The 21,521-nt window shown below is 33.2% G+C and overlaps 2 protein-coding genes across 2 annotated transcripts; both read left to right on the plus strand.

Annotated features, from left to right (window-relative positions):
* The first annotated feature begins 739 nt into the window (after positions 1-739).
* Positions 740-5,070, plus strand: LOC112506517 (alcohol dehydrogenase class-3-like). Its single transcript, XM_025110631.1, has 9 exons — positions 740-804; positions 1,023-1,159; positions 1,897-1,943; positions 2,038-2,363; positions 2,817-2,899; positions 3,001-3,076; positions 3,148-3,305; positions 4,464-4,625; positions 4,732-5,070. The coding sequence occupies exons 1-9, from the start codon at positions 771-773 to the stop codon at positions 4,840-4,842; spliced, it is 1,134 nt and encodes a 377-aa protein (XP_024966399.1). The 5' UTR covers positions 740-770; the 3' UTR covers positions 4,843-5,070.
* Positions 5,071-14,979: 9,909 nt separating this feature from the next.
* On the plus strand, positions 14,980-15,697 carry LOC112507864. The gene is made up of 2 exons (XM_025112598.1): positions 14,980-15,180; positions 15,345-15,697. Exons 1-2 carry the CDS (start codon positions 15,083-15,085, stop codon positions 15,565-15,567), a joined length of 321 nt encoding a protein of 106 aa, XP_024968366.1. The 5' UTR covers positions 14,980-15,082; the 3' UTR covers positions 15,568-15,697.
* The last annotated feature ends 5,824 nt before the right edge of the window (positions 15,698-21,521 follow it).

Raw genomic sequence — 21,521 nt, forward strand, 5'->3', positions numbered from 1 at the left:
ATTGATAAAACATACGATCAAAATATATTAAAAAAAATCTATCAACGAGTTTATCACATTTGGATTTTATGTTTTCATGTATAAAAGTTAAACAGGATCCGGATTGAAAGATCTCAACCTCTTTGCAGTTAAAGATTCAAACTTCACAAAAAGTGAAAATGTATATAAGTAGTTGGCATGTAATTATGGACAAATTACATGAAAAAATAACGTACTTTAACTTGATTCCAATTTTGGGTAACATACTTCTAAAACTTTCATTTTGATACCTAAATGTTAAGTTTTAAACATTTAAGTACCCGACTAACCAGTTGAAGCATTAACCGTTTACCATGTGCATGTGGCGAGTGATGTGTTATCCAACTCAATATTATTTGTTGAAACATTAACCAGATACCACATCACTCACTACATCAGCATGGTAATCGGTTAATGCTTCAACTGGTCCCGGATACTTAAATGTTTAAAATTTTACATCTTAGATATTAAAATGGAAGTTTTGAAAGTATGTTATTCAAAATATAAATCAAGTTAAAAAATATTGCTTTTTCATCTAATTTACCATAATTATATTATATGTAATATAATACATTCAATTGGAAAAAGATATATGAATGTGGTTAATGGTTAACGGTTAGAGCCACAAAATTTTTAAATTTGGAGGAGAATTCCAGATCCAAATCACCGAGGTCTATATATACCTGGACTTTTGTACTGCATTTGCCGCCTTGTATTCTATACCCTTCTTCTCTCATCGTCATTTCTCCGCCATGGCTACTCAAGGGAAGGTCATCACCTGCAAAGGTAATATCTGTGCTAATTCATCAACTAGTTCCATTAGATTTCACATCTTTATTCTACATTCGAAATTCACTGAAACATTAAATGTGATCTGATTCTGATCTGTGCGCTCCTTCATCATCTAGTTCGATTTGATTTCACATCTATATTCTACATTCGAAGTTCACCGAAACCTTAATTTGATCTGATCCTGAATTTCTGATTTGTGATGTGGTGATAAGCTGCGGTGGCGTATGAGCCAAATAAGCCATTAGTGATAGAAGATGTGGAGGTTGCGCCACCTCAGGCTGGTGAAGTACGAGTTCAGATACTCTTCTCTGCTCTTTGCCATACTGATGCTTACACTTTGAGTGGCAAGGTATATCATCATCAATCATTTTAGTGTGGTTGTGATTTATGTGTGATCGATTAGTGATAAGGCAAACATAAGTGAGTTAGGAGGTCCAAATCATATAAATATGTAACCAATCTGGGTGTATATAAGAACTTAATCTTAGGGCCTTTAAGATTAAAAAGAGTTTCTCTTGGATTATCCTAATACAAAATGTGTTACCCAAGGCTATAAGAGACGAATTATTGTATCCGAAAAGTGAATATTCATGATCCAATGAGATTATCCTGTCCATGAATCATCTCCAATCCCCCATTCCTAACAGCGATTTCACTCGTGAAACACTAGATGTACTTAAAAAGTTTTATTGAAGACAAGGTTTCAGTGATGATATCATGTTTAAAAATAAAATGTCCCAAAATGTTATTGCTATTCAGAATCCATTGAACATGCTACGATAAGATCAGATGTTAGGTTGTGCAAAAAGTGATTTCGATTATCTGGATTTGAGGCATTCTTAAGAGTTGGTATTTCATAATTAGGCCGAACAATCACTACTAAAATTGAGACTTGCACCGACAGACCGTCTTTCAAATGATCAAGATCGTCTTTTAAATCAAGATCGTGGTCATGATCATGTATGATATTGGGACTGAAGATGTTATTGCATACTTTGCTGGGCTAGTTTACTTTTACATAACTGTGCATCATATGGTTACACTACTTTTTGCCTTAATCTATCGACTCGAGTCTCTCTTCTGCAGGATCCGGAGGGACGTTTCCCATGTATTCTCGGTCATGAAGCTGCCGGGTATGGATCTATGTTCGGTTAACTATAAGTAATTGTGCTCTCTTTACTTTTAAAGGACTTAAATTGAGATTACACTTCAATATTCCAATTGCAGGATTGTAGAGAGTGTTGGTGAAGGGGTGACTGAAGTTAAACCTGGGGACCATGTCATACCTTGTTTTGTAGCAGAATGCAGGGAATGCAAGTTTTGTAAATCAGGGAAGACCAACCTTTGTGGGAAAATTAAAGAAGCCACTGGAGTTGGCGTCATGATGAACGATCGTAAGAGTCGGTTTTCAATCAAGGGAACTCCGATATATCATTTCATGGGAACCTCTACTTTCAGTCAATACACTGTTGTACATGATGAAAGTGTTGCAAAGGTTGATCCCCAAGCTCCTTTGGAGAAAGTGTGCCTTCTTGGTTGTGGTGTTCCCACTGGTAACATTTTCTTTCATTTTCAGCTGTTAGGAACAATCAATCACTTGATCATACGTGTATATATGTAAATAGAGAAAATGCAGAAAATTGAGATCCTTGTATAAAATCTATAGCGTCCGTTTAGAGGATGCAACAATCGAATTCAAGTATGACTTGAATCTAGCAAATCAAACTATGTCTGGTGGAAAAAGGAAGAGAGGACCTAAATGTCATTTGCAAAGCAAGCACACACTCAAGCCCAGGTCCATGTAACTCACTTATTCATTCAAGGTCCAAGCCTTGAGACTTTATTAAGTGAGTTCCTATTTGATTTGGTTCGTATGTGGGACAAGTTCCTTCTCCTAACTAAGTTCCAACATCAGCACATTTCTTGTTCTGTTGGTATCCGTATGTGTTGTTTCCGTTTCCTAGAAAATCCGTGGTTCTGATTTCCCTTTAATTTTTCGGATTCAGGTCTTGGTGCAGTTTGGAACACCGCAAAAGTTGAATCGGGTTCAAACGTGGCTATTTTTGGTCTTGGAACTATTGGTCTTGCAGTAAGTTTGTAATGCAAGATGATTGTTCCATTACTATCATGAGTATGATCTCCAACATCTTTTTTATCGAAATGAAAAGTATATGAATACCATTTTGATAGGTGGCAGAGGGTGCGAAAGCAGCTGGTGCTTCGCGGATAATTGGGATAGATGGCGATGCCAAAAAGTTCAATCGAGGCATGTATTATCCTTCCGGCTTCTTCTAAAAGAGTTTGTATTTCATTCTAAATGTGAATTATGAATTGCAGCTAAAGAGTTTGGTGTGACCGAGTTTGTGAACCCAAAAGATTACGAGAAACCGATACAACAGGTTCTTGTTGATATGACAGATGGAGGCGTTGATTATAGCTTTGAATGTGTTGGCAATGTTTCGCTAATGAGGGCTGCTTTGGAGTGTTGTCACAAGGTGAGTTGTGCAACAAGTTTTTTTTCGGGTGCTTTTGATACACTGGACATGACAGAACAAAATAAGGATCATTGTTTCATGTTTGATAGACTTTTATATGGAACAAGGTGGAATGGGCGTGTTCCAGCCTCTCCACATGGAACAAACCTATATTTTACAAATATAATTTTAAAATAAAACTTAATTCTACTAAAAACATCACATACATCTCCCTCTTTACATTTTATTCATTTTTTAAATTTTATTTATTGTATTTTATACTCTTTAAACTTTCACTTTACGGTTCTCAAAATATTATTTTTATATGAATCCCTGTATTTTGGATTATTTGTGTAACTTATTAAATATTAATAGTATAAAATAAAAATTGGAAACTACATAAACCTTTAATTCTTTTAATCATTTTAATGAAAACTTTTATAATGATATATTTTGTTATAAAAATTATTTATTTTATTATAATTTAATAAATTACATAAATTAATTAAAATATATAAACAACTCATTAGGATCAAATTGGTCATTTTAATATGTTATATTTCTATCATGTCTTATCAAACACTGAACAACTATTATGTCATGTCTTATCAAACGTTGAACAACTATAATGTCATGGCATGCCCAGTCTTATTGTGTCAGGATAGCAAACACACCTTCAAGATTTTCCTTATCATATGTGATAACACAAACCATAGGAGTCTTAGGGACCGTTTACCAAACACTTACCCGGTAAGTGCTTACCGGTAAAATTTAACACTATTATCTACTTACCAGGTAAGATTTTAGTCCATCAAAACGACATTGTATGCAACAACTTACCTGGTAAGCGCTTAACGTTGTAAGAGTTATCGCCCTCACTTACCGAGTAAAACTCATGGTCATTGTCTCGCTCTTACCGTGTAAGATTCTTAGTTCTTACCATATTCATCCGATGAGATAACATGATTTGGTAAGTGTTTACCTGGGTAAGTGTTTGGTAAACGAACCCTTAATATATCCCACTGGGAGGTTGGGTATGGGAATATGATGCAAGCAAACCTAACATCTATCCTAGAAAATAGAGTTACAGTTCCTTGAAAAAAAAACTAAGACTCGTGAAAAGTATGAAAGATGGATATGATAAATTTTGGAAATTATTTATGATATGTGATATCACAGGGTTGGGGAACGTCCGTCATTGTGGGTATTGCACCATCAGGTCAAGAGATATCCACTCGCCCGTTTCAGTTGGTTACCGGTCGTGTTTGGAAAGGTACGAGCTTTGGTGGTTTTAAGTGTCGCACACAAGTACCTCAGCTTGTTGATAAATATATGAAGAAGGTAAACCAAACCCGACTCAACCCCGCTCCAAGTGATTAGTGGTCGCTCTTGTTGCTTTTAGTTGAAGTTGCATATCGTGAATTGGTTGCCATCTCTATGCGTGCAGGAAATCAAGATCGATGAATACATAACGCACAAATTGACGCTCAACGAGATTAACAAGGCTTTTGATTTGTTGCTTGAGGGAGATTGTCTGCGTTGTGTGCTTCAACTTTGAAACAGTAGTCTTATATTCACACGTGCATAGTTTCATTAGTTTGTATTCATAGGAGTATAAAATGCATAGATACACATGTGGATACTAATATACACGTGAATAGAAGTGGAACTAGGATTTTTAATTAAGATGGTCTTTTAAAAAAATATATGTAAAATAAATAAATTGCTGAATACAAGAAATAACAATATGTTTTTCATATTTTTGGCATCCTCATTAATCGATGAAGCACCTTTAATATCTTCTTCTTCTTTACCTACTTACCTATGCTCATTAATCCACTTATAGGTCTATTTGTTAGCAACTTAATGAACTTAATAAGACTTGCAACTTATTCGACCAACCATAGATTCATAAATGATCGTTTGAAAGTAGCTTAATAATATATAAAATGACTTATTCAGTAAGTTTCTAGGGAACGCTTTATACAAAAAAAGAACAATTTTTTTCCCAAACATGCTCCTTCGAATTAGAAAAACACTAACAATCCCAAAAAAAAAAAAAACATGTCCAATTTATAAAGCATTAATCAGAGCTTTATCCATGACTTAGAAATGGCCAAATGGGCCCGGCCCGGCCCATAACCGCAGAGGGACCGGGACCGGTTGTGAACCGGTTAGTGTTTTTATCATTTTCTAGGACCGGAACCGGTTAAGACCAGGACCGGAACCGGTTAAGACCGGGACCGGTTATGTAACCGGTTATAGGACCGGCCCCCGGTCAACGAAAGTCAAATCTGGTCAAAGTAGCCGTTAGAAGTCAAAATAGCCGTTGAAAATAGTCAAACTAGCCGTTATGGACGAATTTTGACCCTTTTTTCATCTTCTAAGCTACCAAATTAGTATAAATAGAGATGGGAGTTTCCTAGTTAACATACCAACTCATCTCATCTTCAAAAACGCAAAAAACGCTCTCAATTCTCGGTTTTTCGCTCCATTTTGTGAATTCGTTACGTATTAATTTCTCGTTTCCACTTCACAATTCTCGTTTATTTCTCTCTTTTACTTACAAAATGGCCGGTGAACAACCATCAAACGAACAAGTTGCCCAAATTCTCGCCGAACACGGACGAAAGTCCGAGATTTGGAATCACTACAACTTGGTGGTTCTCACGACCAAAAAACGAAAGATACAATGCAAATTGTGTCAAGCTCTCCTTACGGCGGAAAGAAATTCTACATTAAGGAGGCACACTGAAAAAACGTGCCTAGGGTTGAGGTCGAGGGGAAATTCAAGCCAACCGATTCTTGACACCCAAGGTCAAATATGGTCCTATGATGCCGATTTGAATCGACAAATGACAACACAGTATGTTATTCAAGTTGGTTTGTCTTTCGGACATTTCAACAACCCTCGTGTTACGAAGATGATTCAAAAGACGCTACAACCACGATACAAGCTGGTAAGTCGTCAAACCCTTAGACGTGATGCTATAAAAATGTGGAAAATTGCCCAATCCGAAATGCAACAAATGTTTTATGCTTTGCCTAAAAATATTTCTTTAACATGTGATGTATGGAGCGCACCATACGGATTGTCGGTTTCGTATATATGCATAAGGGCACATTGGGTTGAGCCTACAACATGGCATTTATTCAAACGTGTAATCGCGTTTAAACCGTTTGGTGCGCCACATTCGGGTGCACGCCAATTTTCGATTATTAAAAAAACCATTGCATTTTATAATTTAACCGCTAAAATAATTAATATTTCATTTGATAACGCTAGTAATAACTATGCTTGTGTGAAAAAATTAAAGTGTCATTTGACACCTATTTTAGACGGTAAATTATTTCATACACGTTGTTGTGCACATATAATAAATTTAGCCGTTCAAGACAGTTTAAATACTTGTAAACCCGTAATAGATAAGTTTAGACTTATGTTGCGACGAATTTTCACAAAAGGTGAAAAAATGCATGCGGCCTATAGAAAGTATTGCCAAGACGTCGGTTTTAGAGCTTCGGGACCGAGCCACGATATGCCCGTTCGTTGGAACTCGACATATTTTATGATTGAAAATTTATTAAAACAAAAAAATTTATATTTTTTCTTTTTATAAAAATAATTTACCAATCAAGATTTCCCATAGAGTTTTGCATTGTGCCTTTCGTTTTCCGATCGTGAGAACCACCAAGTTGTAGTGATTCCAAATCTCGGACTTTCGTCCGTGTTCGGCGAGAACTTGGACAACTTGTTCGTTTGATAGTTGTTCACCGGCCATTTTGTAAGTAAAAGAGATAAATAAACGAGAATTGTGAAGTGGAAACGAGAAATTAATACGTAACGAATTCACAAAATGGAGTGAAAAACCGAGAATTTAGAGTGTTTTTTGCGTTTTTGAAGATGAGATGAGTTGGTATGTTAACTAGAAAACTCTCATATCTATTTATGCTAATTTGGTAGCTTAGAAGATGAAAAAAAACAGTCAAAATTCGTCCATAACGGCTAGTTTGACTATTCTCAACGACTATTTTGACTTCTAACGGCTACTTTGACCAGATTTGACTTTCGCTGACTTTTGTTGACCGGGCCGATCCTATAACCGGTTACATAACCGGTCCCGGTCTTAACTGGTTCCGGTCCTAGAAAACAATAAAAACACTAACCGGTTCATAACCGGCGGTCCACAACCGGTCCCGGTCGGTTCCGGTCCCGGTCCTCCAGCGGTTACGGGCCGGGCAGGGCCCATTTGGCCATCTCAGTCCAATTAGACTATAAGCAAAAGGCCATGGATTTAAATGACCCAAAAATCGATTGTTCTTACCAACTTTTAGCCCAATTCTTTCATTAAGCCCAACAACTGCTGCTTCACTTCTCGGCCCAATTTACACCAACTTTGGACTTTGGAGCCCCAACAAATAATTATACCCGAATAATTTTATTCGGACCCGGGTGTCTTCTCTTTCACCCAAACAACCAGAATCGACGAAGCAAACAAGCTTCAAATCGAACAGGTTTCGGTCGTTTTCTTTCATATTCCTCTTGTAATTAAAACACGCAATAGATAATTTTACCTACATCAAACCCTAGATGAGTACCAATCCACTGCCGCCATTAATGAGGTTTAAGATTCGTTATTCTTCGATTTTTGGTTGATTTCTGGCTAATTTTTTTATCCTGAATACAACTACATTCAAAGTACGATCCATTGAGATTCGTTTGTGACCTAATCGCACCTTAACAGAGAGTTTTTATCCACTGTTTATGTCATCTCCGCCGTACACGGTGTTTGGAGACCGTATTGATGTAAAATCCCATCAATGGACTCGTGATGCAAAAATTTAAGTATTTGTATATTATATTTCGAAGCTAAAAGAAAGTAGGTTACCTGCAATTTGCGTTTCAAACGTCGAAGCGGACTTATTTCCACCGTGCACTTGCTGCTACTTAGGGTTTTTGGAGAGCATCGCGAACGATCGATTCTAACAGAAACCTATTTTTCCAATGTCAGGCAACGGGGTACATGAACTAAAATATCACGGACTTTGCTTCACATAATGGAATTTTATATGTCAAAGAATTTGAAATGGAATTTGATCAGTTTTGACTATCTGTTTGTTAGATACGAATTAAAATAAAATCTATTAAAGGAAATTGATTATATATGTTTGGTCTATTGAATATAATAGTGATGATGAGGTAGAGGCAGCAATGGTAGTGATAGCGGTGACGATGATGACGGTTGTGGTGATGGTGGTGGTGGTGTGAAGGCAACAATGGTAACGATGTTGGTTGCTGCGACGACGATGGTGGCAGCAACAGCAAAGGCAATAGCAACAATGACAACTATCGTGGTGGGATGAAATGGGGTAGTTAAATATAATAACATAATAATTACTCTCAAAATATATGACATAAAAGGTGTGTTTGGTGTCCACACATGATAGGACAGGACAAGACATGACATAACATTATAGAACAGGACAAGACATGACATAACATGATAGAACAACTGTTCAATATTTGGTAAGATAAAACTGGACATGACATAACAAGTAAAATGACCAATTTACTCCTAATGAGTCGTTTATTTTAATTAATTTATGTAATTTATTAAATCATAACAGAATAATTATTTTTTATAACAAAATGTATCATTAGAAAGTTTTCGTCAAAACAATTAAATGACACCAAATTAAATATTTATGTAGTTTCCAATTTTATTTTTCTCTTTTCTACATTATTTTTTATTATTAATATATAATAAATTACTTAAATTAATAAAAATATAGAAATCGTATAAAAATAATATTTTGTAAAACGAAAGTTTAATAAACATAAAATATAATAAATAAAATGTAAAAATGAGACTTATTTGATGTTTTTAAAGATAATTAAGTTTTTTTTAATGTTATATTTGTAAAATATAAGTCTATTGCACTTTGTTCCACCTAGTACCATGGGGTAGGGTTGGAACATGTTTGTTCCACATAAAAGTCATGTCAAACATGAAACAATAATCCATGTCTTGTTCTGTCATGTATACCAAACATACCCTAAAAGACTCGAAAATTCTTGCTATAACCCAATGAATTTACATTTTACCGTATGTGAAATTCGAATTCCTTTGTGTTCTTAAATCTGGAAGGAAAATGAAAAGGTAAAATTTGTATCTGTGTTACCAGAAGAAAACAGTTGAACCATAATTGTTAAACAATTAGAATATATCAGATTCTCAAAATTTTGATGATGAGTTTACTAAAATTAAAAGCAACAAAAAACACATACAAATATCTGATGTATACTTGCATTATTTGAACCGAAGGTTTATTGTTTGATTCTAATAAATTAAAAAAAAAAAAAAAACTGATTCAATCCAATTATCCATTAAATTTGAATTTTGTCTACCAAACTAATCTAATAAATGATTATATTGGATCAATTTTTATCCACTTAATTTTATATTGGTTATCTATTAATTATGAGTAAAATTTAAATATTTTTTTGTTACAAACCCCGTGTGATTTTGTTTTCATTATTTTTTTTTCAATATTTAATTTAAATTATTGTTTTTCAAGCTTTAAAAATACAAAACAAGAATCATACATAAAAATATAAAAAAAAGTATTCATTCCAGCATATATTTATAATCATTCCAACATTTATATATAACATAATTATAGGAAAATAACAAAAACAACAACTTAGGAGTTGTTTACCAAACACTTACCGGGTAAGAGCTTATTATTAAGAGTTATCACTCTCATTTACCTTATGTGTAATATTCTCGGCCATCACATTGGATTGATGTTGCGTTTGTAACCTAGTAAATGCTTACCGATAAAAGTCATCACCCTCATTTACCGGGTAAAATCATTATATTCCCTCTTACCATGTAAGATTCTCGGTTCTTGTTATGTTCATCCAGTAAGGTAATTGAATTAGTAAGCACTTACCAAATCAAGTGTTTAGTTCACGACCTTTAATGTATTATTTGGTGAACCCTGATAATCAAAATTAGGGTTTCGGAATTTAGATTCCTGCCTTTAAATGTTTGTTATTGTCTACTTTAAGTTTTTGTCCTTTAATGATATTGAAATCTATAATATATTTATTTATTGGGTTGCAGTTTGATAGTACTCAAAGGTTTTTCTAAGACAAACAGTTTGTTAAAAATCAGAGAAAATGTACAGAAATATACCTTGTGGTTCTGCAGGCAACAAAACCACCCTGAAACAAACTAACACAAAACAAAACAAAACAAACTAGAACTAAATCAAACAAAGGAACGAAAACAACAACAGAAGCCAAGACCACCCACAACTTTACCACTAAGTTACCAATGATCAAAATGACTTATGACTCACTCTAATGGGGACATCAATAATGGCACTACAAGCCAAAGATCCTTCGAAATACGACATATCCAAATTATTCTTGACAGGACCGTCCCTTAGCATGTTAAATGTGATATTTTGAACAGGACTCTCGAAATTTTGGGACCAAAATTTACATGTGTTTAGGGTTCTTTATCGACATGTGTAAAACTATAGCCGAAATTATTTATGTTCAAACCATTAATTGTTTGGTTTTAGGTTCAAATCATTAATGGTTTAGATTTAGTTTTAGATTGTTAATCGTTTTAGGTTGAACTCGTTTTTGTTCTTAACATATATTTTCTATTATCTTATCTATGCAATGTAATTAATAGTTTCGGATGTAGCAGAGTCTCCAAAAAAATTGGAACATCTCTGCTTCTCAGGATTCAGTCATAAAATATACAAATGAAAGGTCTGGAGATTAAGTTTTACTCCAAAAATTCACTCGATGATTACCAATCGATAAGCATATATAATCAATAGGACTCTGTATGACACTGAACGATGGTTCAAAGACTGTCATTTCAATTTAAGCGTTAAACTTTTATATCTGATATAAATAAATTACAATTAAATATCCGATTATGATATGTTACATCGAATATTTTTCCACTCACCGAGTAAATGTGAACACCCTTCAAGAGTTGTAGTGTGATTTGCTATTTTAGAATATGATCCATACATACATGATCATGATACATATATTCGAATGTGAAAACATTGATATGAGTGGATGGTAGACTTAGTCAAAGTATAGCACATGCCATCTAATTACCTTCGTACACGTGTCCAATGTCAGCCTGGGGGCTTTCTTAATGCTTTGACCACAACAAAACCCTTATCCATTCAGATTTTTATTAAACTAAATTGCAAATTTGGTCCCTGTGGTTTCTTCTTTTTCTTGGATTGGTTTTCTATCGAAAATTTATTACAAAAAAACCCTTGTGCTATGTAAAAATGGTTGGTTTTGGTCCCTTACATTAACTAGTATTAATTTCGTCCGTTAAGCAACATTTTTGGTCTTTTTCCGTTTTCATTTATTTATTTTGTTGTACCCTTTCATACAAGTGTAAACTGCGTCTAATTAAAAAAAACTAAATTAACTAAACAACCCTAAACTCTTCACTGGTTTCCTATCTCCGGCTTCTCTCCCTCATCTCTATCTCCCTTCTTCGGTGAAATCCCCAACAGCAACAACCACTCCTCACTATCTTTGGCATGAGTGCTCATAAGTCACCATCAATGCATAGGAAAGCTCGGATGATAAAATCTCGAAGAGATTCAAATTCCAATGAAATTAACGAGGTTCGTTTGCAGAACTCATCATGCTACTGGAGACGACAAAGATTGAGGGAGAGGAGAGGGAGAAGTTGGGTTTCACCACACATCGTGTGATGGTAAGAAAAAGAACATTCATATGTAAATAATTGTAATTTTTTTATTTGAAAAAGCATATGTACACATATCAATAATTTGTAACAATATCGGTTTACATATGCATCTTTAAAAATATATTTTACATATGAACATTCTTTTAACTTTTTTTTCTCACGATGCTTAGATTTGTTATTTGAGCCTCGGCAGTAAAGGTATTTAGACAAGTATGTATACATCTCAATTAATTTTATAAATCCCTTAAATTAATATTAACAAGAGTAGGCAAACAAACATTTCTGTCAAGTGAAATTTGAACTTTATAAAAGTATAAATGTTTTTTAACACACTCTTACTGGCTACATAAAACTTGATTAGGATCAGTGAAATATCATCAAACCAACACCATCCATGTTTAATTGCGGTTTTGGTTCCAAACTTTCCTAAAACCGGTTTTGGGTTACTTTGACTCAAACCCAAAACGACATATTTATATATATTATCAGATATTATATATAGCAATTATACAAAGACAGAGATTTTAACATACTCTTTTTTATTAACTTGAATTTCCAACAGGCTATGCAAGCCGACTAATCTCAGGACGACCACCTGTTTCGCGGGTAACTTGAGGTCACCGCATTTGAACTAGGAATGGCAACGGGCCGGGTTCGGGACGGGTATTGGTATTCCCGTCCCCGAAACCGATAGCTAAAACCGTCCCCGTAACCGTCCCGATCCTCGTCGGGGATCTTATCGGGTCCCCATGGTTTCCCCGATCCCCGTTGGGGAACCCGTTAAGGGTAAAAATTCTCTTTTTCATCATTGGTTATAACCGAACCCGATCGCGAAACCGATATGAAAAAAATTACAATATGTTAATTTTCACAATTAAAAGTAAATTACAATTTTTTTAAAGATCTAAGTTTAAATGTCTCAAACATAATTGAACCAATTACAAACAATGTATTAGATTACAATATAAAACTAAACAAAAATTCGAACATCATACAACTAAAATCACAGTTTTTGACAAATAATTAGATTTTTCGTGAGCTTTATTTGGGTTGTTAGGTAAAGTGAATAATTTTTTAAAAAATTTTAATGTTACTTTTTTTAAAGATATTATATATATATATATATATGTACATAAATTAAAATAAATATATATCTAAACACACATATCGGGCCGGGCCGGGCCGGTGATCACCGTTCCCGCCCCCGTCCCCGTCCCCATTAAAATCCCCGAATTCGTCCCCGATCCCCGTCCCGTCCCCGATAAAATATTCCCGAACCCGACCCGAAAGTTTCGGCTTTCTGTTTTCACCGTCGGTTTCGGTTTTTTTTGCCATCCCTAATTTGAACCTCCATGGCCACAAGGAGATTTTTATTCTTCATTGGATTCGAACCTGAAACCTCCAGACACTTTTGACATTTGGAGTCTAAGCTCAAACTAATTGAGCATCACCCTTTGTGGTTTATTTTTGTTAAATGAAAATGTCTTTAATATATAAAAGGGTATTAAAAGCACATGGTTTATAGACAATTAAAAGAAGTGACATGAAAAAACAAAGAGATACTAGGGGCAATAGTGGCAATGACAAAGAAAGGAACAATTAAAGATGGGATAGGTCAAAGGGAACAAAACATTACAAGTCCAGAAGCTCCCCATTCTTACCCTACACATTTCCATTTTGCCCTTTTTTTCTAAACACAACAAACCTCGTGCAAAATTGGATATAATCCCACGTCATTGGCTTTTTACCAAGTATTTTCATGTTAATTATAACGATGGTGCTTGATTGGTTTGAATTTGAGCTCTAAATGTCAAAAGTATCTGAAGGTCTCAAGTTCAAATTCAATGAGGAATAAAAATCTATTTGTGGCCACGGAGGTTCAAATACGTTGACTCTGGGCTACCCACAAAACAGGTGATCGCCCTGAGATTAGTCGATTCGTATAGTGGATTGGATGTCCAAGTTAATAAAAAAAGTATTTTCATGTTTTTATCATGTAATAATATCTTTTCACCAATAAATGTGGATGATCGAGATACTAATTTGATAAGAACAAAACATTTTACCCAATTGACGGTTATTCGGATTTTTTTGTAAACGGTAACTAGAACTTTATTAATATATAGAAACATTAATGTTTTTAGTTGTTTTAAAAAATTCACTATAACAAAATCGGAGGACGAAAAAAGAATAAATATCTAATAGATCGTTTTATAGGACTCAATTTATAGGACAAAAAAATAAAACATTTATCTAAAAGTGTTGTAATAAGTTTATATGACGTTTTTAGACAACTTAATATTAACAAATTTATAGAACATATTTGAAAAAGCGGGCTATAAAATATGAGTCTGTAAGACACTTTTGTTTATAGGACACTTTCTAAAAAATGTCTCGTAAAATTGCTACTACGACCTTTTATATTAAAAGTATTATAAAAAAACTTGTTAAAACGTTCTATCAACTTAATACAAATTAAGTCCTATAAAGCGGTTCATTGAGATGTTTAGAAATTAGTGATATCATATAAACTCAATTTTGTTATGATGATTACAATATTTATTTTTGTAAGATTTAGAATTAAATTAACACGAAGACGAATTTTATCACGCTTAGCGATTGATTACCGAATAGATTATTGCATGCAATACCATTTTAATAGAATAAAATCTTAACTAATAAATAAATAATAATACTAAATTTTATAGATAACCGCTTATCGAATAAGTCAACGTTGTTTACTAGTAATATTTCAATGATCCAATATTTTTTCAGTCAAAAACACCCGAGAAAGCAAAAGTTTTACCCGTTTATGGAAAATGACATTAACTCCTTACGCTTTATATATCCATCTCTTTCCCACCTCTCTCTCTCTCTCTCTATATATATATATATACACACAGACACAGACACAGACACAGACACAGACACACACATATATATATATAGACACACACGTAGTGTGCAAACTCTTATCGATCAAGAAACTCTGTGTGTATTTTAGAGAGAGAATCTTGATTCTGTTTAATGGCAGGCGAGTCTTCATCATCAAATCTAAGCATAATTGTTCACAAAAACCCTTCTGAATCTCATCTTTCTGAACTGGGTATCAAATCTTGGCCCAAGTAATCTCTCTCTCCCTCTCTCTCTCTCTCTCTATATATATATATATATACATACATAAGTTGTACTTTCTGCATGTATGGTTGCACTTACCATACAATGATACAAACAAGAAACAGTAATTAGGGTTTCATGTATATATATGTTTGTGTTTGTTTGTTTGAAGGTGGGGATGCTCGCCGGGAAAGTACCAGTTGAAGTTCGATGCACAAGAGACATGTTATCTACTCCGGGGAAAAGTCAAAGTCTACCGGAAAAATTCGTCGGAAATGATATCGGAGTTTGGTGCCGGCGACCTTGTCATCTTACCGGAGGGTCTCAGTTGCACTTGGGATGTCTCGGTTGCCGTCGATAAACACTACAAGTTTGAATCTTCTTCTTCTTCATAATTAATTATTAATTAATATAGTTTAATTATAATCCATTTTTAATTTTAATTTTTAATTTTTTATGTTTATAGTAATATAATTGTTAGATGTAATTATTTCCAAATTAAGGGTCTTTCTCTCTATTTCTCCAGATACTCATGTGTGTTTTTATTATCGTTTTTTAAATTAAAATATAATTAATTTAAGACAAAACTATGAATAAATAAATTAATCAGTAATTATTTTAATATTTTTAATTGCATCGTCTAAGTGCATCGTATTTGACTTTACTCTTCTTAAAAATATCGAAAATATTTCCATTTCACATTTATTTATTTTTATATTATTAATAAATTATTTATGAATTAATTTTAGTCATACTCATAATTGTAATCTTATTATTGTTGAATAAATAAATATTTCATTTAATTAATTCACTAAAAATATATGAATTTACGATTTTAGCCTCGGGGTAGTAAGCGATGAATTGGTGATCAGAGAAATTGGTCAAAAATAATTTGGTCAATGCACGTCCCATTCAAACTAATCTTTCTTTCTAAGTGTGGCTTTTAATGCCCTTTTGACCGGTCAACACTCCCTCATGTGTGGATTTTATAAATGTTACACTTTTCACCCTTGAACATTTACAAAACTCAATATGCATCCTTTTGTTTTCATTATTTGCATTCAGCCCTTTGTATTCTATAAAACATTCACTCTTGATAAAATGATATGTAAAATTTCATGGGTTTTACCATTATTTGGACAAAAAATTGATTACCAGCAACCTAACCCAACCCCCATGAAACACGCCTCCAATCACATTAATGTAAGGGCGTATTTTTTTAGCTCAATCAACAGCTAAGACTAAGCAGCCCACGAGGGCGAGGGGCGGGGGTGGGGTTCAACCCAAGCACTTGTTTTGTACCTTTATAAAGTCGATACGTCCATTTTCCAACTGAGCTACACAATTAAAGGCTTAAGAAAACAATATTATATGTAACTGAATTTCAATCAGATTTCTAATAAGCCACAAAAATACTAAAACAGCTAAAACTATCTTTTAAGTTATTGCCATTTACATTAAATTCGGTCAAAATAATCTAAAATAATTTACATTTGTATTTATTATTTAGTCAAAACATATAAAAACATAAATTTTGATGGTCAAAACATTGAAAATCGTCTTGAATCCAAAGAAAGGCATGGGGAATGACATTGACTAGGTCAATTAGGAGAGCGATGTCACCATCGGTAGGGGGGAGGGAGTTGGCTATGACGACTCATAAGGTGGGGAAGAGGAAGGGTAAAGTAAAGAGGTTCGTGTATGTGACGATAGGGTGGTCCAATTATGGGTGTCGTCGACTCGTCCGTGACAATAAGGACGTACAGTTGTACTGTATAATTAAATGTTTACGTATAAAATTAATATTTAAAATTCAAGATAAAATTTCAACTCTAGTTTAAAAACATTACCTTATGACTTTAAAATTAGTGTTATTTAATAGTTTTTAAAAATATAATTTGATTTAATATGCACCTTTTCACCATATTCTTTTTATTAACCTGGATATCCAACCCGTTATGCGAGTCGATTAATCTCATGACGATCATCTATTTTGAAGGTAGTCTGAAGTCATCACATTTGAACCTCCATGGTCAAAAGGGGATTTTTAATTCCTCATTGGATTCAAACCTGAGACATCTAGATACTTTTGACCCTTTGAGCCCAAACTTAAACTAATGGGCACCACTTTTGTGGTTACCTTTTCACCATTTATGGTGTCAAATAAAATGACATCCTAACCCTTCATCAAAATTACATGCCTAGATATAAACAATATCTCTCTCAATCGTTTATTCTTTAATTTTCTAAGTTTGATTCATATTTTTATGACGCGAAGGAAATAAACATACTGAAATGAAGTTTTGTTTACTTTATGTTGCAAGAAATGAAAACAATACCATAAAGTAATATGTTGTATTTTGTTGTGAAGAAGACCAACGATTATTTGGAGATTTCTCGTCAAGGTTTTGTTTATTTGTACTGAAAAAGTAAAGAAAAATAGACGATCCGGATTGGGATACAAAAGGCCATTAATATCTTATCCAACGGTGTAGCAATAACCAACCAGAACCAAGAGTTTGAAATTCATTTGTTCAGACGTAATTTTCAATGGTCGTTGTCGGACGGTAAACTAATTGACCAATCAGTAGAACCTTCATCCGAGAATCCTATGTAACTAGACAAAAATTGTTTTGGCTTCTGTGGTACCAACTCGATTGCTATAAGATATTAGTGACCTTGATTTTGATCGACATGTCCTTTTAACCGTCGTTTTTGATATGTTATTATCATTCAGTACCATAATTAAATGATACGCTAAATCAAATGTCGTATTTATTTAATGATAAAAAATGAAGTATGTTAAAGTTAGAGACGTTGATATTGGCTTAGAGTAAAAAATAAACGAAACCATCAAATGTACTAACAAACTTATCGTTTTTTTTTTCTTTTTCAAGGTTTTGATGAAATTGTTTGTATTAGTTACATGATTTTAATAAAAAAAGGTAAATAACTAAGGGGTTATTTAGTAAACACTTACTGGGTAAGCGCTTACTGGTAAAAAATTTAACACCGTCATTTACTTATTGGGTAAGATTTTTGTCCACCAAAACAGTATCATATGCAACAATTTACCCGGTAAGCTCTTACCTTGGTAAAAGTCGTCTCCCTTACTTACTGGGTAAGATTTTTGGTCCTTACCATATTCATCCGGTAAGGTAATGTGAATTGATGTTCACTTACTCGAGTAAGCGTTTGGTAAATGATCCTAATATAATTATCATTATAAATTTACCAAAAATAGTAATCACCATTTCATCTTGTATTAGGGTTTAAAAAGTTGTAAAGTTAAAAATAATAACATTAACATAAATTTTTGTATTTATAATGACAGTTTAATATTAAATTAGATAAATGAATGATGAATTACATATTTGATCCCAATGGTTTATTCAAAATTATGAATTAAGGGGTTGTTTTTCAAAAGCTTACAGGGTCAGCGTTTGTCGGCAAAAGTTACCATCTTTACTTAGCTTATTGAGTTACATTTTCAGCCATCAAAATAGATTGTTGATAAATATGTTTTATCCGGTAAGATTTTCGGTACCTGCTATGCTTTTACTGAATAAGATTTGCAATACTCGTCATACACCATTTGATAAGATAAATGACACCCAATACCAAATAGTCATTTGATAAACGACTCCTAAATTTCTAGAACGATTTAACTACATAGCTAATCATAACAAATCTTAATTTACTATTAAATTGATTCATTTGACTAACCTCGTTCATGTTTGATGAGTAAGGTAGCGTTTGGTACGTAGAAATGATTAGATAGGACTGAATAGGGCAGGGACTGGACATGACATGATTGGACAAGACTGAAGTGGATAGAACAAGTGTCTCTTTGGTGTTTGGTATGACTAGGACTGGAGAATACATAACTAGATAAATTGCCCTCAAAAATTATTTTATGATTTTATATATCATAAAATAGTTACATTTAACACATATAAAGTAAATTATTTAAGTTATAGATATTTTTTACACAATTTTCATATACATAAATATAAAATAGTACCAAATTTGAACGAAATCTTTTATATAATTTATGGTATTTTGATAAGACCCGATTCATACAATGGGGAAATTATGTTTCATTCAGTTTGAAAAATCTTTATCAATGGGTGAAGGTACGATATTGATTTTTTGCAATAACAATAGTTGTGGAGGTAAAAGCATTGGTTGTGAAGGACGTCAAGATGGTGTATAATGGTGGTAGTGGCGGTCGACAGTGGTGGATGAGGTAGTTGTGGCCTATGTAGTGGAGTTAGGTGTGATGGCGGGCAGTGGTGGAGGTTATGGTGGAGGTGGTGGCCGCCGATGATACTAGTGGTGGTGGTGGAATGGACGATTGTGGTTGTAGAGGACATGAATATGGTGGATAGTGGTAGTGGGCAGTGGTAGTCGGTGGTGGAGGTGAGGTGGCCTATGGTGGTGGCGATGAACGGTGTTGGTTGGTGGCCGATGATGTGACTAGTGGTGGTGACCACTAAAACAGATACCATGTTAAGGTTATATATCAAACAAGGGTGGGTTAGTAATATTTTAGTTTCTGTCTCATTCTTGTCCCATCTTGTTCCACCTATTTTGATGGAACAATAAAAAACTTTTTTTTGTCTCACGCTGTCCCACCTTGTCGTAGTTCTTGTCCTGTCCCGTCCCATGTCGCACAAACGTGGGACAGTGAGTTCCTGTCCTGTCCCATATCGCGTCAAACATGAGACAATGAGTTTATTGTCTCATCATATCCTATCCCATGTATCAAACGCAACCTAAATGGAAGGATTTGCCCCTTATATAATGGCAATTTAGTCTTTTTTTTTCTCTTTTCTTAATTTCTATAAATAAGTTAAAATTAAATTTATAGGGACCCGATTTTCATAATTACTTTTTTAACAACCACCCTCAATACGACCACCCAACCACCGTGACGAAATCCAAACACAAAATGTAAAGAGCTCGTGTAAAATAAGACCTTGAATTAAACACAAAACAAATATCTTAAGAACATGAACATAAGCAAATTTATACAACTTCATTCAAAAAATGTGATACAAAACTGATTATAAGAACCCTGATTTAAGTCTGTTCATCATCGTCATGGTAAACTTGGGAAAACTCTAATATGAGATGTCGATCAAACCACATTAGAGAACATGATACGATGAGGGATCCGTCTGATGTGGGTTTAGGATACGACTCCGATGATGGCTATTCCAAGATGATTCCATGTGAGTTCGAAGGTAGAATTACAATTTTGGGGGCCACAAGATGTCAAACAAAATGACTTGTCGATTGAAGGTTTTTCAAACAAGTCGAGATATATCGCGTTGCAGATGGAAAAAATGTATATAATTTTAATTATTTCCACCATTAACATTGAATAATTATAATTTAAAAAAAAAATAAGATGTTTAATTTATAAAATATCTATACTATATTATAAAACATTTCATAAAAACTCTTAAAGACCTTTTTTCATGTACGAAGTACTGTTTATTGATGCATATTACTTAAAATTTAAGATTACAAGTAAATTGTGCATAAATATAACTTATTAAAGATTCATATTTGAATTCATGTAACTAACTGCAGATAAACACAATCAAATATTGGTTAAACATCTCATTTAAAATATAAAAAATCTAAAATATAATTAGGATAATTATTGAGTTCTAACAGAATACTTAGTTATTATCTTTATAAAAAATTATATTATTAACCTAAATTAAATTTCTTTGTTAGTAAATCTAAATTAAATTTAATTAAAAAAATTGAATTAAGAAAATTACACCAAAACACATGAACTTTTAAAAAGATTAATTTGATACCGATATCGATGTATATTTTTTTTCTTCAAAATTTTATGATATTTTCAAATTTATATTTTATTCAAAAATAAAAACATTATCGCTTTCTCAAAACCACATAAAACCGTATTATATTAACATAAAAAAAGAATAAAATAAAACATTGAAATCAAAATGTGTCTCGATGCATTGCGCGAATACCCTTATAGTTTTAATAATATAATTAATATTAATATTATTAAAATAAAATATTTCTTGAAATTAAACGTAATTTTATTTTAAGATTTTGATTTTTGAAATAAGAATCATCCAACCAGACAAAAAAAAATCAATTTTAAAATAGAATTACCGTTTACAAGAATAATATTTAAATATATTACTAATATTATTGGGAAAAGTTCAAAAAAACCCAATGGATTTTACTGTTTGGAACGATTAAACCATTGGATAATTTTTTGGAACAAATAAACCCTTGGACTTTCTAAAATCTGTTAAATAACCCAATGGACTTTACTGTTTGGAACGATTAAACC

This window comes from Cynara cardunculus (genome assembly GCF_001531365.2).
Source record: "Cynara cardunculus var. scolymus isolate 2C chromosome LG 2, CcrdV1, whole genome shotgun sequence".
NCBI lineage: Eukaryota > Viridiplantae > Streptophyta > Magnoliopsida > Asterales > Asteraceae > Cynara > Cynara cardunculus.